This window comes from Geotrypetes seraphini, chromosome 8 (assembly GCF_902459505.1).
Source record: "Geotrypetes seraphini chromosome 8, aGeoSer1.1, whole genome shotgun sequence".
In the NCBI taxonomy this organism is placed as follows: Eukaryota; Metazoa; Chordata; class Amphibia; order Gymnophiona; family Dermophiidae; genus Geotrypetes; species Geotrypetes seraphini.
The window spans coordinates 164,512,258-164,539,024 of record NC_047091.1 but is presented as its reverse complement, the minus strand read 5'-3'; the positions used below and the strand labels follow the sequence as shown (position 1 = coordinate 164,539,024).

The window sequence follows — 26,767 nt, the reverse complement described above, 5'->3', positions numbered from 1 at the left end:
TTTGAATCTAGGTAATGTCTCAAATGAGAAGGGGGGGAGGGTGCACTAAGTTTGTTCCTGTTCCTCTCATGATTTGATTTTAAGAACTAACTGTTTTTACAGCTAGGTTTGATTTTTGGCTCCCCCCCCTTTTTTTTTGGGGGGGGGGGAACTCCTACATGTAGATGCACACTTGTATAAATGGTGATTTCTGGGAGAAACTATGTACAGGTATTTCAAGGGGGTGTGCTGTAAATTCTTAAAAAAAAATAAAACAAACAATTTAAAAATGCAAAAAAGATGGAATAAAAACAAAGACTGGCAATACCAGTAGTAGGGAAGTAAGGCCAGCACTGGGCGAACTTCCACAGTCTGCATCCCAAATATGGCTAAACAGGACAGATTTTACAGTGTGGAAGAGCGGACGTGGGCTTTGATGGCTAGTGCAGCGATTGGGAAGTAGGACTAGTGCCAGACAGACTTCCACGCTCTGTGACCCAAGGTTAGTGCCTTTCTGCGTTGATAGCGAGTAAAACTTCAGTTTGCGACACTGTCTGACTGCTGGTTTATTCAAGTAAGGACAATAAATGAGACCATCCAGAATTATAAAACCATTCTTCCGTGATTGTACGATTACCCTATTTGGGATGCAAGTATTTGATTATGATGGCGTGTGTTCCTAGTCCCACTTCATACCGACCCACTGGAATCATCTGCCCCCCCACAGATCAGATCCCTTAAAAGGACTCCAACTACCCTGCCTAAGACTGATAGATTACAAAGAAATATTAATGTATATTGACTTATATGTGTCACATTAGGATAAAAACATATATTGATAAATTTTGCATTGTAACTGTCAAATTTAACCTTTAAATAAAACCCATCCTATTCAAGAAATCCTTGAAGACAAATTAACACTGCAATTCTCTTCAATTCCTCTGGAAATGGCCAGATAACTCCTTTTGTAATCTGCCTTGAACTGCAAGGTAATGGCGGAATAGAAATCACTAATGTAATGTAATATTATGTATATTGATATTAGATCCCTAGTACCGTATATCAGTGTTTCTCAACTTGGTCCTGGAGTACCCCCTTGCCAGTCAGGTTTTCTGGATATCCACAATGAATGTGCATGAAAGAAATTTGCATATAATGGAGGCAGTGTATGCAAATCAAGTTTATGCAAATTCATTGTGGCTATCCAGAAAACCTGACTGGCAAGGGGGTACTCCAGGACCAAGTTGAGAAACGCTGCCGTATATACTTGAATATAAGTGGGGCTCATGAGAACTCACGGCAGCCATTCAGGGAGGGGCTCGGCGCCGGGCAGGAGCGTGGAAAGCTCGCTCATGCCTGGTACACCGCTGGGCTGCGAGAGCTCAAGGCGGCCATTCAGGGAGGGACTCGGTGCCGGGCAGGAGCGTGGAAAGCCCGATCTTGCCTGGTACACCGCTGGGCCACCAGGGATTCAAAAAGGGGAGGGGAGGCGGAAGGTAAGTAAAAATAAAAAAATTGGAGGGATACCTCTTGTCCCGGCCCACCAGGTCATACGGCAGGCCTGGTGGAGGCCTGCAGTCTATCAGAGAGAGAGGGGACAGGGGACAGGGCAGGGAGGGGGAAAAGGTGGAGAGCCTGGCAGGGAGGGAGGAGGGACAGGATGGAGAGCCTGGCAGGGAGGGAGGAGGGACAGGATGGAGAGCCTGGCAGGGAGGGAGGAGGGACAGGATGGAGAGCCTGGCAGGGAGGGAGGAGGGACAGGATGGAGAGCCTGGCAGGGAGGGAGGAGGGACAGGATGGAGAGCCTGGCAGGGAGGGAGGAGGGACAGGATGGAGAGCCTGGCAGGGAGGGGTCTGGCTGCAGAGACAGGCAGGGGAGGGTATAAGGGAGGGGGCAGGGCACATGAATATTAACCCCCCCCACTTATATTCGAGTCAACCTTTTTTCCTCCTTTTTCTGGGGAAAAAGAGTACCTCGTCATATACTCAGATCGACTTATCGTAGTGATGATACAAGTTTTTATCCGAATTCGACACATACCATATATACTCGAGTATAAGTCGATCTTATTCGCGTATATACGGTATGTAAAAACTTGTATCGTCACTATGACAAATTGTAACTGTATATTAATAATAATAATAATAATAACTTTATTTTTCTATACCGCCACAATCTTGCGACTTCTAGGCGGTTTACAGTGAAGAGAGCTGGGCAATCAGCGAATTACAGAGTACAATTAGTGAAAACACAATATCAACATGTTGCAGTGAGGCGGGCTGGACAGACAGCGAATTCCAGAATACAGTTGGTGAAGATGTCACTGAACAGTACGTGGCAATAGAGTACAATTAGTGAGAATACAAGGTATCGACATATTGTTAATAAGTTTTACAAGTGGTATCTGACTAGGAGATAAATCTATCGAACAGTGCTGTCTTAATTTCTTTCCGAAATGCGCCATAGGTCGACCCGGCTCTGCTGATGTAATTGCCCAGCCAGATCTGCTGTTTGCTAGCTTGGAACTTAAAGGTTCTATCCAGAAAGGTCCTGTATTTGCAATCAGTGATCTTTGGATAGGTAAAAATATAGCGATTTCTGGTTGTCCTTGTGGGGATGTGCAGCTCGAAATGTGGTAGGAGATAGGTAGGGGCCATTCCCCATACCATTTTGTATGTCAACCTGTAAACCCTTCTGAGATTTTGGGGGAGAACAGCATAGAAAGAGAATTAACCTGCACAGAGTGGCAGGTTTGGCTTTGGCTGCCTTACTGGGCAGATTAGATGAGCCATAAGGGTCTTCATACAGTCTTCAACTGGAAAATGCCAGGAGAATCCTAAAAGGATAAGTGTCCCAGCACAAAGCTTCAGTTGTGTGTTTTCCAGACGTGGCAGTGCAGTGAAGATAGTACAGCGCTGTCTCGTAAGCCTGAGCACATGCTTTTTTGTGAGAAGCTAAATGCGCCAGTCTGGTTCTCCCTGTGACGTAGCCGCCATACAGAGTGGATATTGCAGTACTTGCCTGATTTTGATATTCGACAGATATATCACCTAAACAGAATCTTCACCAAGCAGTTAGATGAAGAATTTTTTCTCTTTTTTTTTTCTTTTCTCGTTCCAGATATGCCCCCCTCTAAATCCTAACCAAATCGCATTTTGTAATTCGGGACCTGTCTTCAAATATGTCCCCACTGAAAATCCTTAACGAACTGTGTACTGTAATTTCTGCTGTATATTCTAATTTCCGCTGTATATTGAAATTTTTGCTGTATTTTTCTGTAATTCACGACCTTTTCCTAACAGGCCCTCTCTAAATGGCGAGATCCTTACAAGAACTGAAGCAGAACGTGACCTAGGGGTGATCGTCAGTGAGGACATGAAGGCTGCCAATCAAGTGGAGCAAGCTTCATCCAAAGCAAGACAAGTCATGGGTTGCATACGCAGAGGCTTCGTCAGCCGAAAGCCGGAAGTCATTATGCCATTGTATAGATCCATGGTGAGGCCCCACCTGGAATACTGTGTGCAATTCTGGAGACCGCATTATCGCAAGGATGTGCTGAGACTGGAGTCGGTTCAGAGAATGGCCACTCGGATGGTCTCAGGACTCAAGGATCTCCCATACGAGGAACGGTTAAACAAATTGCAGCTATACTCACTCGAGGAGCGCAGAGAGAGGGGGGACATGATCGAGACGTTCAAGTATCTCTCGGGCCGCATAGAGACGGAGGAAGATATCTTCCTCTTCAAGGGTCCCACGACAACAAGAGGGCATCCGTGGAAAATTAGGGGAGGGAAACTACGAGCTGACACCAGGAAATTCTTTTTCACAGAAAGGGTGGTTGATCGCTGGAATAGTCTTCCACTACATGTGATCGAGGCCAGCAGCGTGCCTGATTTTAAGGCCAGATGGGATCGTCACGTGGGATCTATTCACAGGGCAAAGGAAGAGGAGGGATCTATTCACAGGGCAATGGTAGGGGAGGGACATTAGGGTGGGCAGACTGGATGGGCCTTGGCCTTTATCTGCCGTCTATTTCTATGTTTCTATGTTTCTATATTCAAGTTCAAGTTTATTAGTATTTGATGAATCGCTTATTCGGTTTGCTAAGCGATGTACAAAATTATAAAAAGAAGTAAAATTACAAAAAAGACAAACCAAATGACAAAATTCTTGATGATAAGACAAACTTGAATTGGGAGGAAAGGAGGGGAAGTTACAATTTTTTTAGAGGAAATAGACAAAAAAGGAAGAGAACAATGGGGAATGGGAAAGATAAAAAAGCTGAGAATATTTAACAAATCTAAAATTTAAATGTTAAAAGCATCTTTAAAAAGATAAGATTTTAAGGATTTTTTAAAGGAGGGGAGATCCTTTTCATTTCTAATATATTGTGGTAATGAGTTCCACCATTGGGGGCCCATTACGGAAAACATATCAGATCTTCTCGTGCCTACTATTTTCAGAGAGGGGATAGATAGGAGATTTTGGAAGGATGATCTGAGTGGTCGTATAGTGTTATGGGGTATTAACATTCTAGCTATAAATTGAAATTTTCGCTATACAGTATATTGTAATTGTCGCTGTATTTTTTATTTTTTTTTGTAATTCGTGACCTTTTCCTAACAGGTCCTCTCAGAAATTTCCTAGCAGACTGTATATTTTATATATTCGCTTAGAAAAACTGTAAAGCTTACATTTCCGCTTTCTCAAAGTTTCTGTGCTCTATATTTCCTCTGACTATCTGCATATTATAACTCGCTGAAATGTCCAGCTCTCTTGAATGTAAACCGCCTAGAAGTCGCAAGATTGTGGCGGTATAGAAGAATAAAGTTATTATTATTATTATTATTATTATTATTAGCTTTTGGAAAATGATTTTTAATGCGTGGCTTTTCTCTTGGAAGATTTTATTCCCAGTAGAGGAGTAGCTCTGTGATTGGCTGCAGTCAGTAACTGCAGCCAATCACAGAGCGGCGTGACCAGGCAGGAAGCGCAAAGGTTGCGCTCCTGCATTGTGCGTTGCTTTTCTAAGACAAAGGCAGCTGTCCAGGAGACCGCGCTGGACCACCACCATTAAAAAAAGATACAGGGGGAATGAGGGGGAGTGGCCTAAGGAAGATGGCTGTGGGAGTCTGGAGCTAGACGCCACGGATGTTCCCTGACTGCTGTTTCTTTTTCTAAAGTGGAGAAATGGTGAAACGAAAATCCAAGATTCGGATTTTCCCTGACGAATCCTTACCAGCAGCAACGGGCCCGATGGACGCCTTCCTTCAGCGAGGGACACCAACACAGCCGGAGGCTTTCTCGGCTGGGAGAGACACGCTGGCTGAAGCGTCGCAGCTCTCCCTCGAGGCAACATCTCTGACCCCGGAAGAGCGGAGTCCTCCGAGTCGCCCGGGGGCGTTTGTCCGATTGACTGAAGATCAAAGTCCTCCAAGTCCTCCGAGTTGCTCGGGGGCGTTTGGCCAGTCGACGGTGGAGGAAATGCACCAGGGTGTTTGCTCTCCAGGCATGCTGAGTTCGGAAGTCGGCTCAGTAGGAGGAGGAGTGAAGCCACTATTATCTGTGCATTCGGAGGAGCTGGGACAGAAACTTCCTCAGGATTTCCTGACATTAACTTCATCACCTGCTGAAGTTCCAGGTACTTTTTCACCAGAGGTTCTGGGTGCTGAACTGACACCAATGCAGAGGCCCAAGGTTTTCAATATGGAGACAATTTGGGAAGCAATATCTAGTTTGCAAATCTCTTTGGGAACTCAAATGCAGCAACTTACTACACGTTATACCTCTGTTGTGTCTGAAAATTTGGAAATGAAAAATAGGATATCCAGCGTTGAAAATAAAGTGGATGGATATGAAACTAGATTAAAAACAGTGGAGTCCCAGGCTTCGGTCTGGGTAAAAGACAGTGGAAACCTTAATTTTAAGGTGGAAATGTTGGAAAATATGACTAGAAGAAGTAATCTTCGGATTATTAACTTCCCAAAATTACCACTTATTTCAGCGCAGGATACATTTAAAAAATATTTGAAAGAAGTTTTGAAAGTTTCCGAAACCTCATATCCGCCTCTCACTAAAATTTATTATTTACCAACTAGAGCATCTGTTTAAAAACCAAACCAGCAGAATTTGTCTGCTGATAGTTTGGATTTGACAAATTTCCTGGAGAGGTCAGGTGAAGAGATACCGGCAACTGCTACGCTATTTGTACAATTTGCTATAGATGCTGACAGGGAATGGATGCTTAAATTGTTTTTCAAGTTTAAAGATGTTCCATTTATGACTAAAATAGTGAGAATGTATCCAGACGTGTCACGAATGACCCAAAAGAGAAGAAAACAATTTCTTATTTTGAGACCAAGGGTTCTGCAGTTAGGTGCGACGTTTGTACTCAGATTCCCCTGTAAATGTGTAATGACCTATCAAGGGAACAGATTTATTTTCTTTGAACCTCAGCAGTTGACAAAATTTATTTCTGCTAAAGAGCAAACTTAAATTCTTGAGAGAAGTTCAGTCTCAACCTGCTCAAGTATAAGGTTTTTGGTTATGTTCTCTCCCGCTACCATTTTCATTTTTCTTTGTACTATTTGATTAAGATTTCAGCAATTTTAAAGCTTTCTCCCCCATGGATTGAGGTCTAACGATACAAACCAGTAAAAATTTATTTTGTGTTTAATGTTATGCCATATGAGAAAGGGAAAAATTTTGCCTTGATTCCTTTATTTCAATTGTAAATGTTTATTATTACCTATTGTCTCATTTTAATCTTTGAACTGACTTGTATTATTTTCTTGTTTTGACTAATATTAAGTCAATACTATAAAATGAAAATAAAGATTTTTTTAAAAAAAGATACAGGAGGCGGCGCAGTGTATTCGGTCGATAAGATGCACCCCCTTTTCCACTCCCTTTTTGGGGTGGAAAAAGTGCGTATTATGGCCCAAAAAATACGGTAGTTTGAGTTTTGTGTCTTTCAATTTAGGGATCCTTTGTGCTTATCCCACTCATTTTTGAACTCCTTCACTGTCTTTCTCTTCCTGCCCACCCTTTGCTTGTTGAAAGGAAAAAGAAACCCCGGAATCTGATGATTTATTACAAGTCAACTGTCCTTTCCAATGCACTTAAATACACTGCACAACAAAGTTTTTGCTTCCTGAACACTGCTGGGTGTTTCTTATAGAATTTTGGGTGCTGATCATGAATATTACATCAAAAATTACCCATCACGTACCATTTCAGAGAAATCTTCAATTTTGTCGTGATTTTTTCTTATATTTGGATGCAAACAATTTTTTCTCCCATAAGTGTCTTATCAACAACGGTTTGTGCCGCCTGGGTATGTCCATGCATAAAATCTAGCCAGGTTGGAAGCTGTTTTATGGAAGATGACATCCTGGGCATGTCTGGGCAGGTCTGAACGAGCTTGCGCTGTCTCACCATGCTATAATGGTGGCTTCCATACACCGATCCTGCTCATTTGGTTAATATAGATAGTCCGTGTGTGTATATAGTATCAGTATAGTAAAGTATAGTAGTATAGTAGCTGTAGCAATATAACAGTAAGTAAGCTTGATGCTATAGACGTTTTGGTGTCGGGCAATATGTCTCGTCGGTGTCGTAACAGCCGCGACACATTCTGCTATATCTGTGGGGAATATACACTTACGCCTCAGAGACGTTCGATGACTGCCCTTGTAAAGAAAGCCTATCATCTGTATTTTGGCTGCAAAATAGGTGATCAAGACAAGCAATGGGCGCCTCACATTTGCTGTGCGACATGTGCTGTTAGTCTGAGAGCCTGGCTCAGAGGTACTCGAAAGACGATGCCATTTGCTGTTCCGATGATATGGCGAGAACAGAAAGACCATGTGACGGACTGTTATTTCTGTTTGACTAATGTGTCTGGTTTCTCTGCCAAAAACAAGAAGTCAATTGAATATCCTAATCTGCCTTCAGCAATGAGACCCATGCCACATGATGACAGTCTTCCAGTTCCGAAACCACCAGAGGATTGGACCTTAGACGAACCAGATGAAGAAACTGCAGTGCAGGGTTCTAACAGTGACATTGACCCGGATTTTGAACCATCCTCATCAGGCGATCCACATCTGATAACACAGTCCGAATTGAACGATTTGGTCAGAGATTTGGGTCTGTCAAAAGCAAAAGCTGAGCTGCTAGGTTCGAGACTGCAGGAATGGTGTTTGCTATCACCAGGTACGAAAATTTCTGTGTTTCGAGACCGGCATCATGATATAACCAAATTTTTTGCACAAGTCGACAGTCTCTGTTTCTGTTGTGACATTGAAGGATTGTTCTCGGTCTTTGGTTGTGATCACAACCCGGAAGAGTGGCGTCTTTTCATTGATTCGTCAATGTTAAGCCTGAAAGCTGTTCTGTTGCACAATGGCAACGTTTATCCTTCAGTACCTGTTGGCTATGCAGCACATATGAAAGAAACATATGAGAATATGGAAATGTTACTAAAGTATGTCCAGTATACCAGGTATAACTGGAATATCTGTGGAGACCTCAAAGTCGTTGCTCTGTTACTAGGACTGCAGCTTGGCTATACAAAGTACTGCTGTTTCATCTGCGAATGGGACAGCCGAGACAGAGAGTCGCACTATTCTAGAAAGAACTGGCCACTCCGTAAAAAGTTAGTTCCAGGACAGAAAAATGTAGCACATGAATCGCTTGTTGACCCGACAAAGATATTTTTGCCTCCTCTTCACATTAAACTGGGACTCATGAAGAATTTTGTGAAAGCAATGAACAAGGAAGGGGAAGGTTTTCGTTATTTAAGACAGATGTTCCCAAGAATAACTGATGCCAAGATCAAAGAGGGTATTTTTGTTGGCCCCCAGATCAGACATGTTATGAGTGACAAGCGATTTGAAGATCTGTTAGTTGGGCCGGAAAAAATTGGCTGGAAAGCCTTGAAAGACGTTGTTGACAATTTTCTGGGCAATTACAGAGCCCCAAACTACATTCAGCTGGTAGACAAACTTCTCAAAGCATACAAGAGAATGAAGTGCAATATGTCACTCAAGATTCATTTCCTCCATTCACACTTGGACTTCTTCCCCGCAAATCTCGGTGCTGTGAGTGACGAGCACGGTGAAAGGTTTCATCAAGACATAGCTACGATGGAGAAACGATACCAGGGCAATTGGAATCCGTCAATGCTTGCCGACTATTGTTGGATGCTACAACGTGATGCACCAGACACTGAATATAAAAGAAACTCGGGAGCAAAACACTTTTAATTCTGTTTCATTTAGTCGCTTGTGCGAAACGTAAACTTGACTATATATTTTATTGTCAGTAAACATAAAAATGTCTATTTCTCATAGTTCTTACGTGATGCAGTAAAACCAAAACCATATTTGAGCATACCAAGTTGGTACCTGTCATAATCACCAAAAACTTTTCAGGAATCAAGACTTAACCAAAAAATTGTTGTGCAGTGATATTATTTGGATTAACTGTACCTCCTTGTTGTCTTTAGAATAAAGCTGGGCTGTTGAATTGTTCCCCCATTGGAAATGCAGCTTTGTGACTTTGTTCATTAGTTCTCAGCTTCCCGCCTTTCACCAGAACAGAGCAAATAGATTTTAGACTGGGACCTGAATTTGCCACAGTTTATCCCAGTATGAAAATTCTTATGTGAGCCAAGAATAGGATAATGAAGCCATTGTGACATCACTGATGAGGCTGGCTCTTAGACATTGGTGGAATGAGGCATTATGACATCACAATCTCAGCTCTGGAATGTTGCTACTCTTTGGGTTTCTGCCAGGCACTTGGGACCTGGGTTGGCCACTGTTGGAAACAGGATTCTGGGCTCGAGAGACCTTCAGTCTATCCCAATATGGCAATTCTTATGTTCTTAAGAGGCAGCCAAACCAATTTGGTTCTTGTGGTTATTGGGAAACTTAAGCTATTTGAGTTTAAACCCCCTCTACTCCCCACCTAAAAAAACCCAAACGCGCCTTCCTAACTCTGCTGGATAGAGCATGATTTGGGAATTCGTAGTTTCTGGTTTGAATGTAAAACTTAAGGTTTTGGTTAAATGGGAACCGTAATATAATTATTCAGCCCTTTAGACCAGATGAACAGAGAAGCTGGCACAAAAGGTGGAATGTCGCAGCGTGCCATGGCCAGAACATGAATTAAAGTGCTTACAATTTACTCTCCACAACTTCTTTTCATGTACTGTAATAGAAACCAGAATCTGCCTTTTTTTGGTCTGGTTTTATCCTAAGATCTGTTTGTTCAGAAGAAATAAACTAGCTGTGTATGAGTTTTTTCTTTGACTCTCTGGTTTCCTCTTGCTCCCTCGTAGTGTTGCCCATTTGGAATACGACGCCAAGAGCCTTCATTTGCAGCTATCCCAAGAAGGGTTTTCCCTTTTTATTCTATTCACCACCTTCCCCTGCCTTTGCAAATAACCTATTATGATCCCTGGCGGCCATCTTGGCTCAGAGCCATGCTCCAAGGCTCCTTCTAGAACTGTGCAATAATGGGCCCTTGCTCTGGCCTCTAGGTGTCGCTCTTAAGCAATTGCCGACTCCAGGCCCCTTCTCCCCGACTGAGCAGAGAGCGAAGGGACCTGGAATGCCATCTCTGCAGTGTTTCAGGGTATAAGGTTAGAGACTTCCTCGTCGGCATAAACTGGACTGTATGATTGTGGGGTTTGTTTTTTTGTTTTTTAAAATTTTAGGTACAATAGCAATAGAAAGAAAATTTGGTGACAGGTCAAAAGCGCGCGCCGACAAAGGCGCACCGAGACAACTGAGTGCAAGGCGGAAGCCCATGCCGAAGAAAAACTGTGTTTTAAGGGGCTCCGATGGGGGGTGTGGGGGGGAACCCCCCCCACTTTACTGACCCCCCCACTTTACTGAATACAGATTGCACTGGCGTTGTGGGGGGTTTGGGGGGTTGTAACCCCCCATATTATACTGAAAACTTCCTAAAAAACAGGGAAAAAGTTAAGTCTCCAGTATAATGAGGGGGGTTACAACCCCCCAAACCCCCCCATAACGCCGCACAATGACGGCGCGATCTGAATTCAATAAAGTGGAGGGGTTCCCCACCAACACCCCCCGTCGGAGCCCCTTAAAACACTTTTTCTTCGGTGTGGGCTTCCGCCTTGCGCTCAGTTGTCTCGGCACGCCTTTGTCGCCGCGCGCTTTTGACTATGAACCGATAATTTAAATAATTAAATAGCTCATTAACTAAATGTAGGGTTACCGGATTTCCTCTTAAAAAAAGAGGACAGCTGGCCATGCCCTGTTCCGCCCCCAGCCCCATCTCCACACGAACCTCATGTCTCCTTCCTCGAGCTGGGGGCCAAGTCTGGAGGGCCTCTGTGAATGCACCGATTGTCGACGTGATGACGTCCGCGCATGCACAGAGGCTCTCCAGATGCAGCCTCGTGCTCGGGGCTTTCCAAAACCCTGGGGCAAACTGCCGAGTCTTGAAAATCCCTCTGGGCACCCAGACTGTCCTCCAAAGAGGACACGTCTGGGTTTTCCTGGCCATCTGGTAACCCTATCTAAAACTCTACTCATATGCAGTATACCATTTTGTTTATCAAATTCAATATCATAATATAGTGTTCCCCTGCGAATTCGTGATTCGCGGACTCGCTCATTCGCAGACTGCTCCGACCGCCTCTTCCTGTAGTAAAGCCGGGCTACACGAACCAGGAGCTGTGTGTCAAGGCAGCTCCTGATTGGTGTAGCCCGTCTTTAACCCACTTGCATCCCATGTTCTGACAAAATATATCTTTACTGTAACCCATTTGTATCCCATGTACTGACAAAATGAATCTTTAATGTAAACCACTTGCATCCCATGTACTGACAAAATATATCTTTATTGTAAACCGCTTCGAACTTCACTGTATAGCGGTATATAAGAAATAAATTATTATTATTATTATTACTACAGGAAGAAGCGGTTGGAGCAGACCGCGAGTGATTTTCTTCACCCACCGGCGCTCCAGATGCCCTCTCCAGTCTCCCCTGCCTCTTGACAGGCGAAAAAACACAATTGCAGTTTTTCAAAATTCGCGGGATTTCCTGAAACAGAACTCCCGCGAATTAAAATTCCAAAAACCCATGCATTCGTTATGATATGTGAAAAGCGTTCAGTGTTCTTGTCTCCTGCAACAGAGCTGCTTTGAGACCAATATCGAGATCATCAAGCCACATTTCTGTCCCTAATAGATCTTATTTCTTATTACTCTAAACCAGGGGTAGGCAATTCCGGTCCTCGAGAGCCGGAGCCAGGTCAGGTTTACAGGAGATCCACAATGAATATGTATGAGATGGATTTGCATGCACTACCTTCTTGAGATACAAACCTATCTCATGCATATTTAGCGTGGATATCCTGAAAACCTGACCTACCCCTGCTCTAAACCTTTTGTGAAACAAGTGTGCACAGCAACGCAACAATGTAACACTTAACCTCATTTTGAAGGGCATTCGATGTTTGCGGCTCAACAGGTTAAATGATCAAAGTGCTCTAGGTCAGTGTTTCCCAACCCTGTCCAGGAAGACCACCAGCCAGTCGGGTTTTTGGGATAACCCTAATGAATATGCATGAGAGAAATTTGCACCTAATGGAGGTGAAAAGGCATGCAAATCTGCTCCATGCATATTCATTAGGGGCTATCCTGAAAACCTGACTGGCTGGTGGTCCTCCAGGACAGGGTTGGGAAACACTGCTCTCTAGGTGCTCCATAAACTCAATTATTTTCCATAATACAGTTGTTCCCATATCTAAAAGCCATCATGGGGTAAAGCTCCAAAATAGATGTATATTGTACTAAACTAAGGAAAACACTACAGAGATGATGTACAATGGTGGTTCCCAACCCTGTCCTGGTGGACCTCTAGGCCAATTGGGTTTTCAGGCTAGCCCTAACGAATATGCATGAGAGAGATTTGCATATAATGGAAGCGACAGGCATGCAAATCTGCTCCATGCATATCCATTAGGGCGATCCTGAAAACCCGATTGGCCTGATGGTCCTCCAGGACAGGGTTGAGGACCACTGATGTACAAGATGGCAAGTCTTTATTCAACAAGCATTGCTTAGAGATGAACAGTTTGTATCCAAGGTGTGGTCACAGGAAATGTGTGCTCACAGGAAATGGCTCGAGAGACTACGGGAGTTCAAGGCAGCCATTTCCTGTGAGCGATCTGCACGGGGCAGGAGCGTGGGAAGATCGCTCCTACCCCGAATACCCGCTAGACCACCAGGTAAGGCTTAAAGGGGGGCTTACAGGGCTTAAAATAGCTGGGGGGAAGTGTGTGTGGGGGGGGCAGAACCGGCCCGAATATTATTTGCTGTTTTTTAATATTCGCGGGCCGGCTCTGCCCCTAACCACCGCAAATACGGAGGGGGAAATGCACTTCATTATCCCAGGACAAGCAGGCATGATATTCTCACATATGGGTGACGTCATCTACGGAGCTCCAGCGCGGACAGCTTTTCAAGCAAACTTGATTGAAGTTTCAAGTTTGCTACACTGCACCACGCATGTGCATGCCTTCTTGCCCACTAGAGGGCGCATCCCCACCTCGTGGTTCTCAGTTCAGTTTTTTCCGCGGAGCCAGAAGCCCTGTGGAAATTGAGCTCCTGTTTTTCTGCCTTCTGACACCGCGTCTGGGTTAGTTAGCTCGGTCGCTGTGCTTTATTTGTTGTTTTTTCTACTAGTACCGTCGTTTATCGTCAAAAAAAAAAAAAAAAGTTTATTTCTTCCGTTCGGCTCCGGGGGTTCCCCACACAATGGTCCATCGCGGTATTCCCTACACTGTTCAGGCTTTGTGTAAGAAAACAAGATGGTATTTAACAGAAAGATGGATCATGGCAAAAAGATACCAAATGAGTCATTTTTGTGTCAACCTTGTACACAGTAGGGGGTTGTTTGGGAGCAATACTTAGTTTAATTTTCAGCAGTAGCTGGGGTCGGCTGACAGGATGACTAATAGCTATTTGTCATGGCCCTGAATGGAGATGTGTAATTGCATTATAAGCCTATCTAAGCTATTACACTGGGAGTATGGTGGATGTGTGACCATCTGTGATTTTGTGGTAGATGGAAAGAGACCTTGGGTTGGTTGGACCGCTCAGTATTTGCAGCCTCCTGTTAATCACGTTTCATTTGCCATCAGATCTGAGTTTGTGAAATTCAGTCTGAAGGAAGACGGGAGTGAGAAGATTCCGGCTGAGACTTTTATACATGGCGGCAGTGAGCGGACCACTGCGGTTTTTGGGGGGGGTTTGGCGATGACTGACTGAATTGGTTCCGGATTAAGCCAGGAAAGGTTCAGTATCGTTTTCCTCAAATTGGAACCAGCTGGTCCAGTTCTGGATCAAATGAGAATGTTGAAATTGAACATTATTACAGTATTTTTATTCAAAGTGGAGTGGAGCAATCAAAAGGGTACAGAATCGGTGATGACTGCTGACAGACAAGTACTATGAAACAGTGGTAGATTATTTATTTCATCAGTGCTTGTGCTAGATTAATCCGAGGGAACCATCTTCCATCAGCAGATAACAGAATCAACATAAAACCTATATGTATTTATATAAACAAATCTCCCCCTTTAAGGGGAGAGTGTGGCGCAGTGGTTAAAGTTACAGCCTCAGGGAAGCTCGGAACGGTTTACATGAATTTATTCAGGTACTCGAATATTTTTCCCTGTCTGTCCCGGTGGGCTCACAATCCTGGGGCAATGGGGGGATTAAGTGACTTGCCCAGGGTCACAAGGAGCAGCGTGGGTTTGAACCCACAACCTCAGGGTGCTGAGGCTGTAGCTTTAACCACTGCGCCAGTCTTGAAATCAGAACGTAGTAAAGTGAGCCAAGTATAAGATAATCAAGCCATTGTGACATCACTGCTGAGGTTGGCTCTCAGGCATTGGTGGAATGAGGTATTATGATGTCACAATACCAGCTCTGGTTATCAGAGGCTGACACTTTTCACATGATTTATTTATTCAATTTTCTATACTAGTCTCCCAGGGGAGCTCAGCACAGTTTACATGAATTTATTCAGGTACTCAAGTATTTTTCCCTGTCTGTCCCAGTGGGCTCACAATTTGTCTAATGTATCTGGAGCAATGGGGGGATTAAGTGACTTGCCCAGGGTCACAAGGGGCAGAAGTGGGATTTGAACCAGGCATCCCCAGTTGTCAGCCCAGGGCTCTTAACTACTAGGCTACTCCTTCACTAAACCTGAGAAGCATCTTGACTTTTTTTTTTTTTTTTAATTGGGTTTGTAACCCCCCCTCACCATATAAGTTTTATGACTCTTTTTTTTTTTTTTTTTTTGTGCTCATTCTGGAACGCATTGCCAGAGGATGTGGTTAGAACGGATAGCATAGCTGGTTTTAAGAAAGGCTTGGACATGTTCCTGGAGGAAAAGTCCATAGAGAAAGACATAGGGGAAGCCACTGCTTGCCCTGGATCAGTAGCATGGAATATTGCTACTCCTTGGGTTTTGGCCAGGTACTAGTGACCTGGATTGGCCACTGTGAGAACGGGCTACTGGACCATTGGTCTGACCCAGTATGGCTTTTCTTATGTTCTTACTTGAGCCAAGTATAGGACATTTAAGCCACTGTAACATCACTGAGGCACTGTGGAATGAGGCATTATGACATCACAATCTCAGCTCTGGAATGTTGCTCTCATTGGGATTCCGGAATCTTGCTATTCTTTGAGATGCTGGAATGTTGCTACTCTTTGGGTTTTGGCCAAGGTACTAGCAGTGACCTGGATTGGCCACCGTGAGAACGAGCTACTGGGCTTGATGGACCATTGGTCTGACCCAGTATGGCTAGTCTTATGTTCTTATGTGAGCCAAGTATAGGACAATTAAGCCATTGTAACATCATTGATGAGATTGGCTCTGAGGCACTGTGGAATGAGGCATTATGACATCACAATCTCAGCTCTGGAATGTTGCTCTCATTGGGATTCCGGAATCTTGCTATTCTTTGAGATGCTGGAATGTTGCTACTCCTTGTGTTTTGGCCAGGTACTAGTGACCTGGATTGGCCACCGTGAGAACGGGCTTCTGGGCTTGATGGACCATTGGTCTGACCCAGTAAGGCTATTCTTATGCTCCTATTCGTCTGGTACTAGATCCAATAAGCTTTAATTAAAACCTTTATTCTGCACCAGTAAGATGAATATTTTATTTTTAACAAATTTTTTCCAGTTCAACAGAAATATTTTCAAATAACGGTTTGGGCTCTGTTCTGGGAAAAAGAAGAAAGGCATAGGCTAGTTTTGGGCTCATACTTACATCCATCTCTTGGCCGCTTTCTTAAAACAATTGATTTTATTTCTTTAGGCCGCCAGTAACAGTTACAACAGCAGAACAGTTCTGATCTTCACAGTAGGACTATCAGCTCCTACAGCTCACTAAAAATGCACACCATCTGCTCTCCGCTCTCTTTCTGTCTTCTGTCTGTGCTGTGTACGTCATAGGACCAAGTTTATCCTCTGCTGTGGAAAAATTAGACTGAAGAATTGCCTTCAGATTGGTCTCTTATCAGCTTTTCTCAAGTCTCCTGGCAGAAGACAACAGCTGACACGCTTCATAGCAGTTGGGTCATGCTCTGGGCTCAGGAACCTGTGGGGTGTTTTTTTTCCAAATAGAGCCAGGCAGATCTTTTAACCCTTTCAGGACCAAGGGACATATTTGTCCCATAACTTTAAAATCCTATAAATTTTGATTGGGATAGTCTACAGTTCTAAATTTGATATGTACGGATTCCATATGATACTGCCTTTATATAAACAAACTGGTTCCGACATTCATTCATTAGCGTCGTTGCCAGATTGACGAGAAGATTCACTTGCCACACTGTCCATAAGCCAGAAGTTTGATTTTTAAAAAAAAAAATAATGATATTTCACAAAAAAAATCAATTTTTTGGCATCTGCAAGCCCTTTTTACCATAAAAATGTCGTCAAAACCACAAAAATTGGCCTACGATCCTTATGGTCCTGAAAGGGTTAAACTGTAGCCACAGGAGTCTTTTTTTTTTTTTTTTTATCTCAGGGCTTTAGTAGAGTATGTATACCTCTGGTATCTTAGAACAGTGCCTTCGGGTGATATGAAGATGGGCGTTGGAGGTGTGACCAGATGTCTGACTCCTGCAGTAATCCAATTCCCACCAGTGGTTTGCATCCTGCAGATCTGTAGTCCCCTTCTTTGGGGGGGGTGGGGGATACCATCCCAGTAGCACCTCATACTGGTCTTTTGACCTACGTACAGAAATTGACCTGTGTTGGCAGTAAATTCAAATTGATCATTCAGTTTTTCTGAAAGTACAAAGACTAGGAGACGTACACTGAAGTTACTTGGTACATTTTACCAAATTTGTTTTTAAAAGTATTTTTACGCCATGTTAAGTTCTGCAATTTGTTGCTGGAAATGTGGTAAAGCAATCGGCACAGTTGGGTTGAGAAAAGCTTTGGCCAAATTCCTGGAAGAAAAGTCCGTAAGCTTAAGGTAGACTTGGGGAAGCCACTGTTTATTTCTGGGGGGAAAAAAAGCAGTGTAGAATCTTGCTACTCTTTGGTACTTATGACCTGGATTGGTCTTTGTCGGAAATCAGATATTAGACTTGATGGCAAATATTGTGTTCTCATCCATTCTTATTTATTTGTATCCTAGCATAATTTTATCTTGAAATCTACATATTTAAGATTATCAAAGCTAGTTACCTAGGTAGAGTGGCTTTTTGAAACCACCTCTCTTCTAATCTGGTTAAAAGTGCAAACATGCTTTAACCGGTCTGTGAAAGGGATGTCCCAGAGATTTGTTTAAACATGTACTGTAGACTGAATTTTCAGATCTATATCTAATCTAATCTAATCTATTTGTGTGTCGCGCATACCTATGGAGGGGGTAGAACGTGCGTAGATCAGGAAAAGGAGGGGAAGGGGAGGAGCAGAGTAGAGATTAAAAGAAGGAAGGAAATAGAATGGGATTCATTTAATGCCATGTATCAAAGAGAAAGGTTTTCAATTTCTTCCGGAACGAGCTGTAGCTAAGCTCTGTTCTGATTGTTTCGGACAGGTCGTTCCAAGTTTTCACTCCCAGGAAGGTTACTATAGCGTGAAATATACGTCTGTACTTGAGATTTTTTGCTCAGGGTTCTGCGAGAGGCAGACCATGCTGTAGAGAAAAGTTGGATAAGAGGCACTGCTGAGTTTCCATGGAGTATGCAATGAATTTTATTTGGGACGGGATGGGTAGCCAGTGTATATGTCTCTTAACACCGAGGCTTCATCCGCACAAAATAGATTCCGTTAGACCTTGGGTACTTTATCCATGGACAGATTTCAGAGGAAACGCACACATATAACTTCCCTTTTGAAAATCCGGTGCAAGATCGAGGGGAGAATGGACGTTTTCGCTCCGGAGTGATCCCCGTTTTGTCTTGATCTGTTTTTTGATAAGAGAATTGTGTTCTGTTTTCTGGTTCATTTATTTCAGAATAGTAGATTAGCTTGGGAATTTAGTTTTTTGAAGTTCTAATGTAGAATGGTAGATAATATTTTCTTGCTGTGTCTGAGGTAGCGCTTTACCTTGCTTCAGGTCATAATCGTATGTGTTAAAGCAGGGGTGTCCAACCTGCGGCCCAGTGAAGTATTTTGTGTAGCCCTGGTTGAGGGTGATGCAGTGTTTTCCTTTGCTGCCCCTGGGTGTTTACCGTCTTGCCGGCTCCCTCCTGTGTCTTACTGCAGCGTTTGCACATCTGTGCGGCCCCAGAAACATTTTTTTCGGTCAATGCGGCCCAGTGAAGCCAAAAGGTTGGACACCCCTGTGTTAAAACATTCAAATAGTTACTGGATGCTAGGGTACCATCGGGAAGGGTGGGAGGGTAAGTGTCAACGTTCAAGAAAAAAAAGATCTTGTTATCATCGTGGACAATACGCTGAAACCTTCCACCCAATGTGCGGCGGTGGCCAACAAATCTAAATGCTAGGAATTATTTAAAAAGGGATGGTTAACAAGACTAAAGATATTATAATGCCTCTGTATCGCTCCACGGTGCGACCTCACCTGGAGTATTGCGTTCAGTTCTTTTTTTTTTTTTTTGTAATATCATATTTATTAGGCAGGTAAAAACCAGTTCTGGTCTTCTTATCTCAAAAAAGATATAGCAGCACTAGAAAAGATTCAAAGAAGAGCGACCAAGATGATAAAGGGGACGGAGCTCCTCTTGTAAGAGGAAAGGCTAAAGAGTTAGGGCTCTTCAGGTTGGAAAATGAGACGGCTATGGGGAGATATGATCGAAGTCTACAAGATCCTGCGTGGTATAGAACGGGTACAAGGGAATTTACAGCATCAAGATTTACAAAGACTAGGGGACACTCAATGAAGTTAGAGTAATGCTTTTAAAACCAATAGGAGGAAATATTTTTTCACTCAGGGAATAATTAGCTCTGGAACACGTTGCCAGAGGATATGGTAAGAGCAGTTAATTTAGTTGGTTTAAAAAAAGGTTTGGACAAGTTCCTGGAGAAAAAGTCCATAGTCTGCTGTTGAGACAGACATGGGGGATGTGGTAGCATGGAATGCTGCTACTTCTTAACTTGTATTTCTTAATAACAGACTATGGACTTTTCCTCCAGGAAATTGTCCAAACCTTTTTTTTAAACCCAGTTACGCCATCCGCTCTTATCACAACCTCTGGCAGTGGGGTGGGTGGATGAGGAGCAGATATCAAGTAAACCAAATGTTTCCTTTATTTCTCTCTTAGCATTTAATTAATAAGAAATAACAAAAATCTCCCTCCCTCCCCCCCTCAGCCCATCCCACAGGCTGTTTAGATTGTAAGCTCTTTCGAGCAGGGACTGTTTCTTCTTCTTCTTTGTGACTGTACAGCTCTGCATAGCAGTAGTAGAGCTGAGATCCAATCAAACTTAAATGTCATCACAATGGAATCTTGTGGATGTGTTTTATGGTTTTAAAAAATGTTTTAAGCTTTGTTTCTTAACAGCAGCAATTTCTTCAAACGCTCTTACTAAAACAGCATTCCAATAGACATGCATAGATAGAAACATAGAGTATGACGGCAGAAAAGGGCCGTCGGCCCAACACGTCTGTCCACTCAAAAGGGTTCATAGACAACCCCGCGAAAGACAAAGGTGCGCGCTGAAGAAAATTACAGTTTTTAGGGTCTCCGACGGGGGGTTTTGCTGGGGAGCCCCCCCAGTTTACTTAATAGAGATCGCGCCGGCGTTGTGGGGGGTTTGGGGGGTTGTAACCCTCACATTTTACTGTAAACTTAACTTTTTCCCTAAAAACAGGGAAAAAGTGAAGTTTTCAGTAAAATGTGGGGGGTTACAACCCCCCACACCACCCACAACGCGGTGCGATCTCTATTAAGTAAAGTGGGGGGGTTTCCCCCCACACCCCCACCCCCCCGTCGGAGCTGTAAAAACAGTAATTTTGTGTGGCGTGCGCCTCCGCGCTGCGCTCAATTGTCTGGGCGTGCCTTTGTCCCGGCGCGCTTTTGACCTGACACCACTCAAAAGAACCCTCCCCTTAAAAGAACCCTCCCTCTAAGCAATTCCTTTAAGTGAGCCTACATGTTTATCCCATCGTTTCTTGAAGTCGAGCACGTTGCTGGCCTCAACTACCTGACGTGGAAGGCCATTCCAACGATCAACCACCCTTTCGGTGAAGAAGTACTTCCTGATGTCACCATGAAATCTCCCACCCTTGAGTTTGAGCAGATGCCCTCTTGTTGCCGTAGGACCCGTAGGAAAAAGGATATCTTTCTCCACCTCGGTATGGCCTGTAAGATATTTGAACGTCTCTATCATGACTCCCCTCTCTCTGCGTTCCTCGAGAGAATATAACTGCAGCTTGCTTAGACATTCTTCATATGGGAGATCCTTGAGTCCTGAGACCATCTTAGTGGCCATTCGCTGAACCGATTCCATTCTCTTCACATCCTTTTGACAATGTGGCCTCCAAAACTGAACACAGTACTCCATATGAGGTCTCACCATGGACCTGTACAACGGCATTATGACTTCAGGCTTTCGGCTGACAAAACTTCTTCGGATGCAACCCAGCATTTGTCTAGCCTTGGCTGTGGCAGTCTTCATATCTTTGCTAATGATTACACCCAGGTCCCGTTCCGCGACAGTTCTTGTTAAGGTTTCACCATTCAGGGTGTATGTTCTGCTGGGGTTACCGCTACCAAGGTGTATAACCTTACACTTTTTCGTTCAGATAAGATATGTGGTATTGCTAACCCAAATAGTACATCAAACGACTTGGTCTCATCCCTGTGCAACGGAGAGGACAAAGCCACTGACCTGAGAATAACAATTTTTTTTGTAAGTGAGTATAATCTGAATTGTTCTTTGGAAAAATCACTACTAGGGAAAAAAAAGGACCTATGTAATATTTGTGTAGTTCAGTTAAGATGAAGTTAAGAGGTGATAGGCTTCGGAGTAATCTAAGGAAATACTTTTTTACAGAAAGGGTGTTAGATGCATGGAACAGGCTCCCGGAAGAGGTGGTGGAGACAGAGACTGTGTCTGAATTCAAGAGGGCCTAGGATAGGCACGTGGGATCTCTCAGAGAGAGAAAGAGATAATGGTTACTGCGGATGGGCAGACTGGATGGGCCATTTGGCCTTTATCTACCATCATGTTACCATGTTTCTATAATTCTATGACATCACAATGAAAGTGTAAAGAGCCGTAGCCAATAGGGAGAGAAGGAGATAGTGGATGCTGCAGATGGGCCATTTGGCCTTTATCTGCCATTATGTTTCTGTATATCAGTATCGCAAACTGGGCTGCGAGATGCCGATGAGGAGGAGAGACACCAGCCAGCTCTCTGCAGGACGTGCCTCTCACAGTGAGAGGCACGTCCTGTGGGCAGTCAGCCGGTGCCTCTGCTTCTCTCCTCTTCCATCACCCCCCCCCCCCCCCCCCCCCGCGCCTCCGGACCCCATCTGGAGGGCCTCCACGCATGCACAGACATCTATATGATGATGTCACAAACGTGTATGACATCATCACCTTGGCATGCACAGAGACCCTCCAGCCGCAGCCACGAAGAGCATGGACTGATAAAAAAAATAAATAAATAAATAAGGCGCCAAAAGATCATGTGGTATTTTCCCTTTCCAAAGCAAAGAACCAAGTTTCTCCTGTGGCATATCAGCAAAATTATACCTGGCCTGATAACTTGTGACACTAATAAAAATGTTGCCTATTTAATATCGATCCCTGCCTTCTACAACCCCTTATGGTTCTAGTTTGAATTAATTAAAGAAATCCCTACAGTTCATCATAAGTTACTATGGTGAGCTTCCTTGCTTTATTTTAAGCAGTAATCGTTCATTTGCCATCAGTCACATCTTATTATAACATAGCCTAAAAACTGGACCCCCCCCTCCTTTATCAAACTGTGCTAGAAGATTTTAGTGTGAGCTGGTGCTACGACGCTTATAGAATTCCTATGAGCGTACGAGCACTTACTTCGCCGGCCTGCACTTAGAGCCTCCAGCGCGGCTTTAGGATTGATACTCAGCCAGGGTGTTCGCTGGCTTAAGTGCAAAGCTGGCCCCGCCACTAAACAGTAGGCGAGGATGAGCAGTTTATTGTACTGCAGATTTTGAGGTGGTCTGTTATTTTTATGTTGTGGATTTTATTTTGTGGTGGTGATTTATGTGCGCATCTTTTGGCAACCGCTTCGGTTTTAGGCAAGCTATAAGTTGTTGAAACAGACTACGTGTCTGCTGAGGACGGCATCAATCCATAGGGGATGTTTGTGTGGCCGGTTATCAACATGCTAACTTAAAGGAAGAGCAAGCCTTTGTGGGCTCACTCTTGAGGTCTGCCACGCCCTGCTTCCTTCGAACTTTCTGTTTGGAGGGGACCAGACGCCTCCAGGCCTTGAGATCATGTAGATCTGCTCTAGGCCCCAAGCCTGCTATCCTTAGGGTTACCAGATTTCTGGACACACAGCCACGCCCCCCAGTTCCGCCCTGTAGCCCTGCCCCCCCCCCCCAGACAGCATCCGCGCATGCGTGAACGCGACAGAATGATGTCGGGTGTGCTGCGTCCACACGTGCGTGGATACCCCTTCCCGATGCAATTTTGACAGGAAGCTCTTCAAAAGCCGGACAAAGTGCCAGGTTTTGAAAAGCCATCCGGACTCCCGGACATGTCCTCAAAATCCGGACGTCTGGTAACCCTAGCTATCCTCACTTTGCTTAAGGGCTGGCCTGGTCAAGGGTTGTGGCGAGGCTAGACATGGGAGGGAGGGGAAGGGCTTTGAGCAGCCCCTTAGAAGGGGATGCTTGGCTAGAGTTCACCTGGAATGTTAGATACCCCAAGACCAACCCTACTTAAGTGCCATTAAATGTTGCCCCAGATGCTTAAAGTACCTGTATGTAAACCACTTTGAGTGTGATTGTAAAACAAGAAAAATCCCTTTCCCTTTTTATTTAGATATTTACGCTTTTGGGTCCCATCAAAATTCTGTGGTTGTTTTTAAGTATTCTTTTTATTTGAGCTTTGCAGATTGTCATTTAATTCTTTCTTTGTGTTTTGTTTTTGTTTTTTAATTTCCAAGACGGGAAGAATCGACAAGTCCTACCCAACGGTTTGTGGTCACACGGGGCCGGTACTGGACATAGACTGGTGTCCGCACAACGACCAAGTCATTGCCAGCGGTTCCGAGGACTGCACGGTCATGGTAAGTTGGTGGAAGTCTCCAGGGCACCGTTTGTGGAGCTGGTGGCCTTTGTCCTCTTAGGGTGTAATCTTGACATTCGTTCTTGCGCCAACGTTGGCTCTTCCTCTGATGTCACTTCCTGGACCTGTGTCTAGGAAGTGGCGTCAGGAAGTGGCAAACTGCAGGTCAGGGTTGCTGCTTGTGCTGAGAATGTTAGAGGTACGGGGGAAGGGAAGGGGGCGCATATGCGGTAGGGGGGGAGCGGGGAAGGAGCAGATGGGAGAGAGGTGCCCTCGCTACGCCACTGGCTGTAGCCTAGCTCTGTCCCGTTTGCTGTTGCATCAGGCGCTCGGTCATTTTGTGTAATGACCAGTGTGGGCTGCGTTCAGAAATAGCGTCTCGCTATCCAGTCTTCTTTTTTTTTTTTTTTAAAGGAAAGTAACTCAGGATGGTGAAAGAAAGAAGAGAAATATTAATGATACATTACTTGCTGTATGGTTTGTAAGAGGTCTAATTGCAGTAATTATACAGCCTAGTATGAGCATAACACTTCAGTTATGTTATATACAGTACTCCCCCGAGATTTGCAGGGGTTCCGTTCCAGGAACCCCTGTGAATCTCGAAAAACCGCGAATACGGTTTTTCATAGAGGAACCTGAAGAGGGCAGCAGGAGAGCAGCCGAAGCGCAGGAAATCCCTCGCATGTCAAAGCAGCTCCTGATTGGATAAGGCCCGACTTAGCGCAGGAAGAGGCAGTCGGAGCGTACCGCGAGTGATTTCCTGCACTCGCGATGCTCCGGCTGCTCTCTCCTGCTGCCCTCTCCTTGTCGGCGGTTCGTGGTCGGAAAATACCGCGAATGACCGCAAACTGCCGACCACAAACAACCGGGGGAACACATACTCCCTTTCTCAAAGAAAACAACTCAAAACAGCCCTACAGCAGTTACACAGTACAATGAATAATACAAATACATCAGTTACAATATATACTATACATTAAATAGTTCTAGAAGCATGCAACCCTTAGTTTTGTTGACTGCTTTTCCTTAGGTGAAGAAGTAGGATTAGGCTAAGCTTGAATGTTTTTGAATGAAAAGTGGTGACTTTGACAACTGCTTTGGATAAATAGGCTGCAGAAATTCTCTTTACAGACGTTATTTATGTTCAACCAGACAAGAACGACCCTCCCTTAGCTACACTGAGGCGAATAAGTCCCATCTTTCTGTTGAATGGCTCCCAGAATTGGGATACTGTGGCTATACTGGGGTGTAGAGATGTTCCAAGCGCAAAGAAGAAACTGCGGAAAAGAGTTGCGTGATGCAGGCATTATATTCACTCAATAAAATGGTGTATAATTGCATCCAATGGCAAAAAGCCACGTACACGGTACGAAGTAGGGATCCTACACGGGTCCGTGTTTCGACTAAAACATCTTCCTCAGGGGTCCGGAGGAATCTGTGTTCAAAAAGGGAGTCAAAAGTAGATACGAAACACATACGCTTGTTGAGGGGGGTTGAGGTCTGAGGTGGTGAAGGAAGGCCTTGACACCCCCCCCCCAATAAATTTTCACAGAACAAGGCCCATAAGAGATTTTTGCCATTGTATGCAATTATAAATCATTTTATTGACTGAACAAATGCCTGCATTATGTACATCTTTTCCGCAGTTTCCTCTTTGTGCTTGGTTTCACTACTTTGACTGCGAACCTGTTGGGGTTCCTCTTCGTGTGTAGAGATGTCCCTTCTGACTCTTTCAGGTTTTGAAGCAAATTCCTGCAATTCCTCCCCTCAGGCAACATCTTATCAAGTCGCTATGACGATACGTCAGTACATACCCGGAAACATTGAAACCACCAAATATCTCAAAATGGCCGATACCTCTACCTATAAACAGAATCTAGCTCTCTGTAATGTAAAGTTATGTAAGTACTGTAAGGTAATGTAAAGTAATGGAATGTAAAACTATGTAAAGTTATGTACGAAAAGTCAGGCAACATCTTATCAAGTCCCTCCCCTCCGGCAACATCTTATCAAGTCGCTATGACGATACGTCAGTACATACCCGGAAACATTGAAACCACCAAATATCTCAAAATGGCCGATACCTCTACCTATAAACAGAATCTAGCTCTCTGTAATGTAAAGTTATGTAAGTACTGTAAGGTAATGTAAAGTAATGGAATGTAAAACTACGTAAAGTTATGTACGAAAAGTCATGTAAAGTAAGGTATGCAAAGTTTGTAAAGTAATGTAAAGTATTGTATTGTCATCGCCTGGAAATGACCAGCCATCTTCTAATGTAATCCGCTTAGAACCGCAAGGTACAAGCGGAATAGAAATCACTAATGTAATGTAATGTAATCTGGTGGGCCTTGTCAGTTTTGTTAGTGGCCCTGGTAGCGATAGCTAGGCTGACAGGCCTGTTGTACTTGCCCGGTAGTTTTAAGATGGTCTTTTGTTGACGAGCACATTCAGTGGGGTTGGTTGGCTGGGCTCCTTGCTCATCTAAGCGTTAGTTCAGGTGTGGCTTATGTCGAGTCACGTCAACCTGATACCTTGGCAGGAAGCCATCGTTCAGCAATGTGCTGAGTTGCCAGCATTTTTTTGTCTTGCGGAATTCATTGGCAGGTTCAGCCCTGAAGAGTCCATCTGCAGATTCCATCCAGAAGAACACGTGGCAAAACTCCAAGAAATCTTGCGTAGACAGATCTGAACGTACTAAATGTGAACACTGGGGTAAAGAGTTAATGTTGGATGTAGGAAGGTCTAAGGGACATGTCCAGGGGTCCAGATGGCTTTTCAAAACCTGGCACTTTGGATTTTGAAAAGCTTCCCGACATAATTGCGTCGGGAAGGGGCATGCGTGGACGCAACGCGGTGATGTCATCATTGTGTTATGTCCACGCATGCAGAGATGCCGTCTGGGGGTGGGGCTGGGGGGCAGAACAGGGCGGGACAGAGACAGAACTGAGCGGTCCTGGAGGTGTGGCCATGGGTCCATATTTTCCCAAAGGGAAATCTGGTAACCC

At 44.2% G+C, this 26,767-nt stretch overlaps 1 protein-coding gene across 1 annotated transcript in view; it reads left to right on the top strand.

Annotated features, from left to right (window-relative positions):
• Positions 1–26,767, top strand: part of CORO1C (coronin 1C) — a 211,386-nt gene that overhangs the window by 154,036 nt on the left and 30,583 nt on the right. Inside the window, 1 exon segment of the mRNA XM_033957141.1 lies at positions 23,638–23,760. Within this exon segment, the coding sequence (XP_033813032.1) occupies positions 23,638–23,760 (123 nt within the window).